At 41.2% G+C, this 14,506-nt stretch overlaps 1 protein-coding gene across 6 annotated transcripts in view; it reads right to left on the bottom strand.

Annotated features, from left to right (window-relative positions):
* CACNA1I (calcium voltage-gated channel subunit alpha1 I) overlaps positions 1-14,506 on the bottom strand; it is a 366,532-nt gene that overhangs the window by 6,055 nt on the left and 345,971 nt on the right. For 5 of the 6 annotated variants that reach the window (XM_079994542.1, XM_079994543.1, XM_079994544.1 and 2 more), the window contains 5 exons: positions 10,678-10,756; positions 9,480-9,601; positions 7,172-7,492; positions 6,447-6,593; positions 697-816 (listed from right to left, as the gene is read on the bottom strand). In XM_079994542.1, the coding sequence (XP_079850668.1) occupies positions 697-816; positions 6,447-6,593; positions 7,172-7,492; positions 9,480-9,601; positions 10,678-10,756 (789 nt within the window). The remainder of the gene's footprint in view (positions 1-696; positions 817-6,446; positions 6,594-7,171; positions 7,493-9,479; positions 9,602-10,677; positions 10,757-14,506) is intronic. The other variant, XM_079994546.1, reaches the window with a different exon arrangement.

The raw sequence follows: 14,506 nt of genomic DNA, 5'->3' as shown, positions 1-14,506 counted from the left end.
ATTTGATTAATAAGAACATTTACAGCTGTATTCAAATACCTGCAGAGTATGCCTGGGACACTAGAGCCCAGTTGCAAGAGGCATTTGCCACTGATTTTGTGGGTAGCAAAAGGGATAATAATGTCCTACTTTCATCAAACAGTTCATCTCCCTATGCTACCCTGTCCTTGGGAATTTGCCTCCCCTTAAGATCTCTAGTGCATTGACACTTATCCTACAATGATCACTAACTGGTAATCAATCAATCAATCAATCAATCACATCCATATCATATTATGATATGCATCATCTACATCCAGATAAGTTCTAGCTAGCAGAAAAGGAAATGTATGAACATTTGCAATATCTTTTCTATACCTATTTCCTCTTAGAAACCCACACCACTTGCCCTAGTCACACAAGCACAGCTTACTAGCTTCATTTTCTGTCACACATATACCACTCCCTTCTATTGCTCTAGGTGCTCATGTGCCAGACCCCAGAAAGACACTTCAGTTTAAGGAAGGGTTGTATATGAGAAGGTCGAGGGAGTGGAGGTCTCCCATTCAACTAAGTTTGTTGGCCATCACAGCCTCCTGCAAGTTTCCTAGTTTAATTACGTGTTGTATGAAGAAGTACTTCCTCTTATCTGGCCTGAAGCCCAGTGATTGTTTCAAAGGGGAATATATATCCACATCAACTCTTGGAAAGTTTTACCTTGGCCGCCTCCTCCTTAGGGCTTGGCTGATCGACACTATTGTTGTCTCTATCGTCCCCAAGCAGGATGGAAGACTTATCAGAGTTGAGTGATAAGGCTTCCATTTCGGCCAGCTGAACCTGCAGTCAGAGGGGGTGGGGGAAAGCTATCACACATCACAGATAGATTCTATCGCTCAACCAGTCACATTGCTTTAAGAAATGGTTCGATGACAAGGAGGAAGACCACACATGAGGTTTATGGAGTCCTAACCCAATTCTGCATACAATGAAATAAATTGTTTCTGGAGAGAAAAGAACAGAAAAAGAGAGAACAAAGCAGTCACTGGCATTTCTCATGGACCATTTTAGCTGCAGTACATTCACTATCAACATCTTCTTGGGTTGGAATGCAGAGAAGAAGGTGTTTTGTTCAGCCCTAACAATTTTGGCTCTGTGATTCTGGATGCAACTGATTCCATACCAGTGGAGGAAAGACAGGGGGATTCTCCAGACAGAGCCTATCCCAGAGACCAGTTGAGGAAAGGACACCCTTGCTTGAGGATAGAAGAACCTGTTCCAGTCAAACAGGATGATAATAGGGACGCCTTCATTCCAGCAACAGTAACCATGTTTCATGCAATCCATATCAATATCATGCAGCTGAGCAACTCCTCCAGCTATTTCCTTCTGGATTCCTTACTTATTTTTCTTATTTTCCTTTTTCTAATTCCAGTATACTAAGATGGAACTAAAAAAAATCATCCTACACTCTGCTCTCATTCTACCCCCCTCTCCTGTTTTCCCAGTTGTTGCTTTTATTTAACTTTATAAGGGAATCTAACTTGTTTTCAAGTCTTTGCTCCTATGTCTTTAGCTCTTGTTTCTTTCCACCATAACTATCCACCTTGACATCTTCTCCCCATCTTCTCCCATTTCATTCATTGGATTAGTTTTTCCTCGTTATTTTCCCTCTGATTCAGCCTACATAGCCATCTTCAATTTCAAAAGGCAGCACTGGCCTCTAGAGAACTTCTACTAATCTAGTGTGGCATTTGATCTTTTCTGGTTGCGTATCATCTCCGTGATCTTGACCTAGTTTGCAGGGCTCCTCGGGCAAGATCTTTGCTTTCCTGTGTTTGTGTAGAACTGCGTGTGCATGTTGTGTTTGTAAATAGTGACGAAAGATGATATGGAGAGCTGATGGCTTTGGACAGGAAGTATAGCAGAATCAGTGGCAGTGCCATGTTAGGACTCCTTCAGACCAATACCTCATTGGGAATGAATGGAAGATATGCCTGAAGTAGATTTCCAAAAAGGTAATCCACCATCATGATGTAATCCAGCAAACGGACACAATGACGGCAATCTTCGTAGCACTAACACAACGGTACTTCCATGGAAGCTATCTACTGAACTACTCAGGTTAGAGCATTGTGGGCACAATCCAGTGCATCATCTTGTGTGCTTAAATCCTGCGGTGTCAATGGGATTTATGCATTGCGTGCTGGATTGTGCCCAATGCTATGCAAAATGTAGTATAACCACCACCAATGATCCAAACATTGAGAAAAGAAAAGAAAAGAAAGGAAAGGAAAACCACAATTACACCACATCAACACACAACACAACTATCTACACACAATATCTACACACAAAAAGGAAACACAGCCTTTGTTTGAACTGTTCATCTAATGAGTTTCATCAACTATCACATACATAACTGAAGTTCATATCAAAACACCCTCAACTTGCACCTCTGGGAACACTGATATATTACATCTGCAAAAGACTGTAAAAGTAACCCTTCCTGATTTGTGGCTTTCAAAAATACCCTGGGATTACAAATGCTAGAACAGTTAATATTTGCTGTACTGCTGCTTTGCAAGAAGTGACAATCTTTTCCACTGAAATCCAGCACAAAAAGAAGCACCTAACAAATTCATAAAGAGAAAAAACATTCTGCTCAGAGCTTCAATTCTCCATTATGTGTTGACAGATCATGTGATGCCAATTAAATACTCAATGAGTCTATGTGCCACCAGTACAAATTGCTAGATATATGCAAACTTCATAGAGACAGATAATGAAATTAGACTAATGTCATGAAAGGAGCAATGATGTTAGTATGGTGAGAAAATGTCTTACATTTTAAAATTCTAGCCTAGACTACAGAATACTTACACATTATTTTAAAAAGAAAAGAGTTACTGCAACATCCCCATTTGCTTTTCTATCTGTTTTTTTAATGGTGTGGGAATAAAAATATTGTTTCTATTTATTTACAGTGTGAGTTTCTGAAATACTTAATTTCAATACTACAATTTATACACATTACAGTTGTTGGGAGAAATCTATTTAAAACTAGAGTTAGGATTTTCATGCTATACTCTCAAATGTTTATATGTTTTGAACAATAAAAATTTCTTAGTGCTTTGAGAATTAAAATATCAGTTTGATTTTAAGGTGGACAAACCCTGCAATAATTTTTGTTATTTCTCTCTCTGTATTATCTTTTATCGCCTAAAAAATGTATTGGACTAAAATGCAACATAATTTGAGTATGATTCTATGAAAAAGGAAACATCATAATTAAAATATTCTATTGTAAACAGGGCTTCTTAAAATAATAAAAATTAGGGTTTCATGCATCAATCCTACAAGATGCCCAGCCTTTTGACCACAGCAAATGAAAAATGCAATGGCCACCATCATCCATGTAGCTCATTTAGCTGGCAAAGTCTAGTGGTTTATGGAACATAAAGGGGAGATTTGGGCACGATCCATTCAGCCAGTCACTCTGAAACAAATGGAAGTGACACAAGAGTGCTACTTTGCTCTTATTGAGTTCTGAGTCATTTCAAATTTGTGTCTTGCCCAGGAGAGCTTCCCAGTCTATTTTGCCCTTGATCAGGATCCCATTCAACTTTGCTTAGAGCCATTCCTGACATCACACTTTTATAATGTTTTGAAAATGCTTGCAGGGGAATGGCTGGAACGATATGCATCTCTAATGTGGAAGTGGTCAGACGCAGGTTTAAAATGTATGAATGGCCAAGCAGGTCCCAGGAATATTGCCAGGTATTTCTCAGATTTACATCTGTTTCCAGAGCGTAAAACATCACTTTCCTGGAAATTTTCAGGCCGCTTTCCTTTATGCATAGTTGAAATACATGTAAGGAATGGGTTGTGCATTTGTGAAAGCAATCCACAGACTTCCCTAGTTCAGTTACAGTGGTACCTTGGGTTACATACGCTTCAGGTTACATACGCTTCAGGTTACAGACTCCGCTAACCCAGAAATAGTAACTCGGGTTAAGAACTTTGCTTCAGGATGAAAACAGAAATCGTGCAGCAGCGGGAGGCCCCATTAGCTAAAGTGGTGCTTCAGGTTAAGAACAGTTTCAGGTTAAGTACGGACCTCCGGAACGAATTAAGTACTTAACCCAAGGTACCACTGTACTTGTTTTCAGATGGTGCCCCAGAGCAACAGAAATTCTAATCCACAGTTTCTGGGACTACGTCAAGCTCCTTACTGGGGTCAAATAACCTAATGGATGTGGTTCATTAATTGTAAGCTTCTGGGTCATTCTGAAGCATCCACTGGACTAAACATTGTAGCTGAGAGTTAAAGGGATACTTATGAACTTTGCTAGGTCAGCATGACTACTTATAGCACAATCCTAAACATGCTTAGGACAAGACATGCCTTACAAGTCCTATTAAAATTCAATTTGGCTTACAGATACCTGGATGTTTCAGGAGGCTTTTGGGTTCTCAGATGGTTCACCATTTAAAAAATATTACTACCCCAGGCAACTGCTGATTTGTTTGTGCAACTCAGCCCAGCACTTGATTTCAAATATTTATGACTGGAAATATATGGAAATAGGCCAGATAATGTTAAGGAATTCCCCTTATGCTTCACTTTTCTTACATGAAGATGATCTCCTTGGAGGAAATATGGATCTGAAATGTGGTGCACATTATCATTACTAATGGCCACAAGTACAATGATTTGGTGCCTGTGCATTTGCTTCTTTTCTCTATGAAAAACACTCTTAATACATGTACAACTTTTTAGTTACAGGTAGGTAGCCGTGTTGGTCTGCCATAGTCAAAACAAAATAAAAGAAAAAAAATTCCTTCCAGTAGCACCTTAAAGACCAACTATGTTAGTTCTAGGTATGAGCTTTCGTGTGCATGCACACGTCTTCAGGTATCTGAAGAAGTGTGCATGCACATGAAAGCTCATACCTAGAACTAACTTAGTTGGTCTTTAAGGTGCTACTGGAAGGAATTTTTTTTTCTTTTATTTTGTAAAACTTTTTAGTGCACACACATTTCCCTACATAGAGATTAGCAGGAAACAAATAATGTTTTTTAAAAAAAGACACTGAGTTATATAGAAATCAAACTAAATGCACAGTTAAACATTTTATTACTACGGGACTTGAGAGTGCAGAGTTTTCTCTGGCTTGTGTGCTATTCTGTAGTTATTATCAATGTCTTGAATAGGCACATTAAAGTTTGTATATATGTATATGATTTCCCCTCTCCCCTTTTTACTCCAGCAGCAGTGCACTAACAAATTGAAGGGGATGGATTACTGGAGCTAAAATTAAAGGATGCATATTTTTTGTTTACAGTCTCAGGGGCTCACTCAATCCAGACCTAGGATACTGAGTTCTATGATTCTCTGTAAACTTGATTATTCATTTTATGGTGTTTATGGTAATGTACTTATTCATTTTATGGTCTAGTTGTAATGTACTTTTTAATACAAAACAAAAGTTTTGGCCGCTAATGATCAAGAAGATACAAATGTAGTGCGTTGTTAATATATATATAAAATCTAGTATGTATATCTAGTATATGGAGCCAATCTGACTTCTTAGATATGATAGTAAACTACTACTGATAATCTTTGTTCACAGGTCAAAGACTTCTCAAACTCTTTGAAATCAATGCAACTAAGACATTTAAATTAAATGGAGAGAAATGACAGTGGATGGTTATGGTACCTGCAAGAATGACATGAGTTTCTTGACATCTCCCTGACCATTTCTGTAGCAGCTACCTACAACAGTTGCTAACACCTAGAGTCAAAATCTTATTTCTCCCATTGTAGCCTCTTTCTATGTCTTCCAGCAGCAATTTTAATCATACACCAAAGGGTCCACAATAAGCCATTTGCCAACAAGATGAACAGACAAAGTGAGGATTAACCAATATCTTCATGTTTTAAAAATGGATTTTACTTATGAACTACACTTTCATTGGAAATTTTGCTCCACAGAAACCAGAAGATATTTAATACTGAACAACATGCCTAAGTCTCATCAGCTTAAATGGAAAACTGAAGAGTAGAACTGGGCTTAAAACTGATCGGGCAAATGCCTTGTTGAACTGATAGCTGAACCTTGAAAACAGTGAGACAATACAGCGTCTACAACCTATTTTCTCCTAGTGAAAAATTGAACTCTGCCTCCATGATTTCTCCTTGCTCTGTCTATCTACCTATACTTTTCTGCCAGCCTCATTGGTCCAGCTGTCTCTTCATTCAGCCTTCTGCTGATACAAATATGCATTTCCTCCTGACAAGGACTTCACTTCAAGAACGCACTTCAGTAACAAAACTCAAAGCTTCAAGTCTAAGTCACCTATCACCAGGAGACCATCCCAGGGAGATCTCAAAGGCCTCAGGGTGTGCGGGTGTGTTCTCGCACGTGTGGGGGGGTCCCCCTCCCATATCCTCGCACGCAGGTTACCTCTTGCTTGTCATGGTTACACTTCTCGCACATGGCCGGCGAGGAGTAATGATGGAAGACGGAGCCCGATAGGTTATCGATGATCATTAACTCCCCGTCGAAGGAGTCCTTAATAATTAAAGAGACACTGTCCAGCCATAAGTTCTCCTAGGGGACAAGAAAGGGGGAGGATGGGAGAAATAATTTTAAGAATTCCAAGTTTTTGTTTGTTTCAGTGTTCTTCTGTGTGAGTATATCCAGAAGGCTAAAAGAGGTTGTATGGTCTTACAAAATGCAAGTAAAGTAGGCAGAATGTGGCCCTGCTTGATGATGTAAAAGGGAGGGGCTCATATGACTTCTGGCCATGTGTAGAGAGGCACCACAGAAGCTTCATGTCCAAGGCTGCAAGTGTTCCTCAACCTTGCCCTGCAGTACCCCTTGTGCTTTGCTAACACACCTCCACACACACACTTAAATCCCTTCTCAATCCAGTTTGAACTCCTCAAAGAACTCTGGTCTCAGTTCTACAGAGCACCCTTTGCTGTTCCAAGTTCTGGCTCCATGTGACTGCCAATTCGTCCAAACACCCATCCTAGAACTGAATGCCAGCCGGCCATATAGTTATAGACACACCTTTTTCCACCATCAGGTTCTGCAACCACCTAAGCTGCCCTTCTCCTACCCACATCAATGTGCCAAAGTCTTGCAATTAAGCAACACAACAACAACCAAACACCGCCACCTACCTGTGCAGGAGAGTAACATGCCATGCACAGCTGTCCTCCAGGATCCAATCTCCCACCTCCTCCATCGTGTCCAGCACTCGGTGAACCACAGTTACGGGAGCAGAGGCCGTGGGCCATCTCCAGCTCAATCTCAGCATCCATTTCTGCATCCTCTTGTGCTTCCTTGTTGCTGTCATCCAGGTGTTTCATAAGCACAGCTACTACTACATTGATGAGGACAAACTGGGCGGTGAGCACGAAGCTGACAAAGTAGAGTGGCGAGATGAACTGCAGGTTGCTGAGACAGCTCCGGTCATCATGAGTGCATTCACGCAGTGTGTCCTTGAGGTACATGTTAGGCCACAAATGAGGAAGAAAACACCCTCAAAGAAAACCAAACAGAAACCCCACAACACATACACATACAGAGAGAAAGAAGAGAGAAAAGGCTGAATGCAAATGTGGTTGCTCTCTCAGACAAAGTATACAGACAAAGATGGCAAGATGGCAGCTTCTGGACACAGAACTCTCCTCTCTTCTCTAATTCCAAAGTTTCCTGGAATCACAGGAAATCGGTCGAGTGGGCTGGCCTTTTCTGGCAAGCCAATGAAATGTCAGTTCCAGTTTACTCCTAATGGGCTGTCCGTCTGTCTATCTACTTACATGATTTCTATGCCACCCAATGACACAGTTTTCTAGACTGCTTACGATAAAACATTAAATGGCAATGGCATCAGTCATCAATAAAACAACAAAAAAAGTCAGTTATAGCAAGTAAAACACCAGAAGGTATAAAGCATCACTAAAGGCAGATCTAAGATTCAGTGGATTAAAAGTACAAAAATCTAAAAAAACCCAGGGAGATAGGAATGTCTTCACCTGGCACTGAAAAGAATATAAACAAGGTACCAGGTGAGCATCTCTGGAGTGGCCATTCCATAACCAGGGTGCCACCACTGAAAAGGCCCTTTCCACAGTAGTCAACAACTGCAGCTCACTTGCTGGGGGCAGCTGGAGAAGGGCTTATTTATTTCAGTACATATAAACAGGAACACTGCTGTCAGGCCCATGCAGAGGGTTGGGGGCAGCCAGGTACACCTGCCCCAGGGGCCCCTGCCAGGGACAGGGACCAGCTGCCTTTTTGTTTGAGTTTATAACTTTATTCCAACAAGACTCTCGCCCCAGGCCTCAGGCAAGCTCTGCACAAGCCTAACTGGTGTTAATATGTTTGCTCTTGCAAAATAAATTTTATAGAGTTAGGGATTTGGCATTGAATGTTATTTGTTTAAGTGACTAGAAACTATGCGCAGGGTTACAAAGGTAAGGAGGATTCTTGCACTGCTTGCTCTGGAGAGTTCACTCATGGGCCTTACTGCCACAGTTCTGGTTTATCTCTTGTCAAGGCAGGAGGACATGGGTCAAAACTAGGGCAGGCATATGGCAGAGTGTCTTTCATGGGGCCTTATCTGATTTCATATTCATAGGTAAAGGTAAAGGGACCCCTGACCATTAGGTCCGGCTGTGGCCAACTCTGGGGTTGCGGCACTCATCTCACTTTATTGGCCGAGGAAGCAAGGCGTACAGCTTCTGGGCCATGTGGCCAGCATAACTAAGCCGCTTCTGGCGAACCAGAGCAGTGCATGGAAACGCCGTTTACCTTCCCGCCAGAGCAGCACCTATTTATCTACTTGCACTTTGATGTGCTTTCGAACTGCTAGGTTGGCAGGAGCAGGGACCCAGCAACGGGAGCTCACCCCATCGCGGGGATTCGAACTGCTGACATTCTGATCAGCAAGTCCTAGGCTCTGTGGTTTAACCCACAGTGCCACCCATCCCTTCATATTCATACATTACTCTAAAACCAGCTTTTTATATTTTTTAGCTTTTACATCTTAATGAAAGAACCCCATTCCACACAGCGAGAGGTTGCATTGCTACAGACAATTTTTATAAAATACTAGAGAATGGCAGTTTGTGTAATATGGTGAGAAGGACTTGTGCCAATTTCTCAATTCTCTTTCCTTTCTTCTTGTCAGCTTCTGGTTCAGAAAACCAGATTCTACACAAGCTCTGATAATACTATGAAAATTCACCACCTGTCCTGAGGTGAACTCTGTGTGCCAAGCTTCGATCTGTTCAGGTTCCTTCCTCCCGGGAAGCACCAACACTTCTACACCTAGCCACAGATTAGATGTTTGCAACATTATTCAATCCTACTCTTTTCTCTATCCTCTCTCACACACAACTTCTAATAAGTGCTGGTCTGTTTCCATTTCAGGATGTAATTCATTGGGACCAAAGACATATTTCCAACAGTGGCCCAAGTTACCTTCATGATTCCATTCCAGTTATCACCAGTGGAGACCTGGAAAAGTGTGAGGAAGGCCATCCCAAAGTTCTCAAAGGTGGCATGACGGCTCATACCCTCACAGGGATTCTCATCGTTGCAAACTGGAAAGAAGTGATTTATAGGAGAAAAAGTGAACCATTGGCTATATTCCAGTGAAAGGCAAGAGATGAAAAAGCAGTTCTTTGTAATATTAATTGTAACTTTATATCCAAGTCCACATAAAAATAGCTTTTGCATACTGTTACTGGCCAACAAGCTGGAATGGCCAAAATGACAAAAATCTGATGAGTTCCCATATTTATCAGGACGCACACATGCATACACACACAAATCTTGTTCTTGCAATATTTTATGTCAAGCTACTTTCCAAATGTCTGCCTTCCATTATTACATTTGGAAGATCCAAACTATATTCCTACATTACTTCTGGATGCTACTGTGCAAAAATGCTGTGTTTGCATTGCTCATTAAAACTGATGGCCTATTAGGATGCATAAGCTTCAGTCAGCAAATGTATTGGAGCCAGATGTTAGAGCCAGTGAGAGTGACAAAGTAAATGACTGAATTTCTAATTCACTTAGTGATAACAGCTACAACTTCATCTAATGGTTGTTCAAGTGTTACATCCTCAAGAACTTAAATTTTGAGGAACTCCATGCTTCAGCCCAATAATTCCAAAAGGACTGGTCACAGTATATGGCAGGTGGTTAAATATAAAAATAATATCTATCAATCCATCATTTTGGGATCAGAGGTCACGTCTCCAAGATTCCTGTGTGTACAGGAATCATCTATAATTTCTTCTTAAATAACAGAATAATGTATACAAGCTCATTTTCTGTATATGAATGTAGGGTTGTGCCCTGGATTCAGCCAAAGTCCAAATCCTAAAACAGATTGGGTCAATTTGGGCACAGCTGGGCTTCAGTCGAGTTGGGCTGAGATAGTCCTTGATCACCCCAAATGGGCATACCCAGGTACTATTTTTTTTTTTAACAATTCACTGGGGTAACTGTATGGAAAGCAACGGCCACCCACCATGCAAGAGAAATTCCCTGTCATGATAGATTCTTGGAGATACTCAGAAATTCTGTTAATTGCTGTGGAAAAAATAACCCTAATGCATGATGGGAATCTTCCATGCATCTTGTAACCCACCTCTGTGCTAGAAACTTACTGAGTTTACCAAAGAGCTCCACTCCTAGAGCAGCATAGATGAAAAAAAGGAGCATGAAGAGCAGTCCAAGATTCCCCACCTAAGAAAAAAATCAAACATACAAACCAAAGTCAAGCCAAACTAATGCATATGATACAAGCGTCACCAAGCTGAGACCTCAATCCCCATTAGAGTAGCATGGGAGAAAACATACACATACACACACCTCTGCATTTGTGCTTCTTACAAATGATTCAGATAATCTGTTCAATTTATTGGAGGGATGATGGCAGCCCCAAGTAGAGTGTGTTACAGTAGTCCAACTGGGATGTATCTAAGACATGTATTATTATGGCCAGATCCGACATCTCAGTAGAACCCCAAAGCTGGCTTAACAAATACACAGCAACAAATTAGAGAGTCTGAAAAATGCTACCAGATTCAACATGAGAAAAGGAGGCGGCAATTTCAATTGTGGTGTATACTAAAAACACTTTGGAAATGAATAGTCTGAACCAGAAGTGGACAGTCTGAACTGGAAGTTGAAATGTCAACAGAGAGCTTCAAGAAAGCACACCCATCTTCAACTTGTTCTCCCTAAACTGAACTTGACTCAGAAGGTGTGACTGAAGGGCTGGATTCCTGGGTTGCTCCTCCTAAACCGGGAGCATAAAGCCACTTCTGGCCTGCCCAGGAGGTGGGGTTGCGAGCTTCACGCCCACCCCCACGTGAGCGGGGGCTGGTTTCAGCCCCCGCGAGAACAGGGGAATCCCGGCCGGGTCTGCCGGGAATATAAATAACAAACACTACATTGATATTGGGTTGAAATAGTTTGCAACCTTTATTGCAAGTATGCTTATGCCAAGGCATTGGGTATGTATCTGGTATCAAGCAGTGAGTCTGCTGGTTGTTAAGGGGGGGGGGAGTGCTGAACCTAACCAGAGGGTCATCCCCTGACATGCACCAGGTGTTACAATCCTGCCATGGCCACCACTAGGAAGGGTGCTATGGTCCATTAGCCCCCATGTGAACTCTTGGACAAAAACACCCTTCCCGGACCCCTTTAATGGAGTACCTGAACAGCTAAGGATCCAACCTGGAGAGGTGCTGAGCATTTCCCCATGGCCACATGGGGCAGGGAATGAGATCACGTCGTGGCCAGGCTGGGCAGCAAATGCCCAATTAGTAGAGACTCCCTATCTGCCCACCCCTTCCCCAGCCAAAATCAGGCACTTCAATTCCACACTTCTGTATTAAACCTGGCTCACAGCATGGAAGGTTGACTACTACATGGTTTGCTAAGATTGTGTCTGAAAAACAAGAGGAGGAAAAAGGAAAGACATAAAGCAAAAGGTTATCAGGATGGAAAGGATTTAATTTTGAAGTACTTGTTCTGCCAGAGTTCATAGATCTTTGAGAATAATAATGTTATGGATAATTTGGTTGTCCCCTGAAGAGTCAATGTGCAGAATATGGAAACTCAACCCAATCACTTAACTGCTGAAAATTTTATTACTGCCTCAAGTGAAACCCCCCATGCACTATGGCTTAAACTATGGCTTAATCGCGACTTCCGGGTTAGCGCCTCTGGTAATGGCAGAATTCCTCTGATTGGGAGGAATTTGCTTCGTAGGAATCTGGGTCTGGCCGCCACGGCAAAGGCGGAGACCCACTAGAAATCACAGGCGGGTGAAGCCTGTGAACGTGGGATTCGGCTGGCACCTTTTGCGCCTCCCCTACTCGCGGGGAAACCCGGTTTCGGGGATCCGGAGCGATGTGGGGTGAGCGGCGCGGTGCTTCGAATTGACTGCTTCTTCCACGGAGCGAAGCCGCATAGTTGTTGCCGGAGAGCGCTGATTTTTTCCTGTGGACAATTTGATCTTAATGTAACTACCTGTGAGTAGAGCGGATAATTGGATTTTTAAACATCTTAATTTGGTGCCGAAACGGGGAGGTCTAAAACAGGAAGTCCACCTTCCCCTTTTGTAAATAGATTGAAGCAAAGAGGATGCAAGCTGAAGTCTTGGAAAGCCTATTGTAAAGGACTAAATTTCCATCAGTAAAAAATACTAAACCCCCCTTGGTGGTAGGAGAAGAGGGGGGAAAGTTTTGGACTCAGTATACCTGCAGGAGAGAGCAAACAGAGTGAATATACCACCGCTCCGATCCTGGAAATGGGCTGCCAACAGGACTGACCGTGATTAGAACGTTCACTGACAGTTAGTTAAATAAGAGGAATACATTGTTTCCATGGTCTCCGTCTGTGTTTAAAAAGGAGTAAAAGTAACAGAAAATTGAAACTAACTTTATTGTATGAATTGAGTTTAAAAGGACTAATACAAATAGAAACTGTTTCCCTCTAGAGGAACTGTTTCCCTCTAGAGGAAGCTTTTGAAACTGTCACAAGAGTTGAGCTGGGGGAATTTCCAGCTGTAAGATAAAAACCTGTGAGATTCTGGGAACCTTGAATCGGTTAAGAATGTTGACAGAAGAGGCCTTAGTGGTTGTATTATGTAAGATAAGTGACTCACTGGAACAGTTTCACAAAAAGGTGGATGTGGTAACTACCAAAATTGACAATTTGGGACAAAAAGTGAACACCAATATAGAAACTATTCAGAAACTGACACAGGAATCTACTTTGACATGGCAAACTGTGGAGAAGGCTAGGGAGAAAGTTATTGCCGTTGAACCTAAAGTAACACAATTGGAGAGAGAGAGAGTCCCAGCCTTACAGATGCAATTTGATGACCATAAGTTGATGCCTGCTATGATTGAATTTAAAGAAAATCAGATTTCGAGGATCAGAGCCCTACCTGAACTGGAGAAGGAAAGTTTGATAGATTTCCTTACACAGGAATTTGATGACTTTGGGGACCGGGACTTGGGTCAAGAAGAGATTAAAACTGTGAGGGCTCTTGGACTTGGAAGAGGAGGGAAAAAAGAGAAGAACAAAATAAGAGACTGTTGGAACTACCAGAGGAACTCAGAAGAACAACAGTCAAGAGTGGAAATTTTGAAAGATGTCCTGAAATACCTTTCGGATCTTAGATTTAACTACGGAGATTTGGTTGCCCTGTCGAGAAGGAATAAAATCATCTTTAGGTGGGAGTTTCCCCGAGATCTACTCTTTAGCCTCAAAGGAAGGAAAATGAAAATAAGATCAGTGGAAGACAAAGTAAAGTTCATGTATAAATATGAAGAAGACTCGCAGAAGGGACTTGGAAAAGAGTTAAGAGCATCGGACAGAAAATCACCAGGTTGATGGACTATAGGGAATTGGTGGATATGACTGGCAGAATCCGGGACCAGGGAGAAGAGCCGGTGGAAGAAGATTGAAAAAAGTTTAAAGACTATTTATAAAAATATTGTAAAATTAATGAGTGTTAGAAAAATGTTGGAAAGGAGCTATATGGCTTTAGTAGAAATGTTACAAGGAATTAAGTACAAATAGATTGTTAGAGTATTAAAGGGAAAATAAAGTTAAAATATGTTAAGGCAATCATATATTAAAGGGAAAAATAAGGTTAGAATATGTTAAGATAAATTACAGGACAGAAAACAGAGGAAGATGGAAAGGAATTGCTGAAACAGTTAATTAAAGTGGAATACAAAAAGGGAGGTGTGAGGAGGTCATTGAAACAAGTAAATGAAAGTTAAGATACTGAATTTATTAGATGTGTTTTAAATTGTGTTTGTTCGGTTTTGTTAATTTAATGTTTGGGGGTTGGTGTTGTGTGGTGTTTTTGTTTTTGTTTTTTTTTTGTTTTGTATTGTTTTGTTTTGTTTAATTCTTTGTCTTTCTTTTGCAGTCTTTAAAATGTTAATAAATATTATTTAAAAACAAACA

Source organism: Podarcis cretensis (genome assembly GCF_951804945.1).
Source record: "Podarcis cretensis genome assembly, chromosome: 10".
Classification (NCBI taxonomy): domain Eukaryota; kingdom Metazoa; phylum Chordata; class Lepidosauria; order Squamata; family Lacertidae; genus Podarcis; species Podarcis cretensis.
Note: the sequence above shows the minus strand (reverse complement) of the source record. Positions and strands in the feature narration are given on the sequence as shown.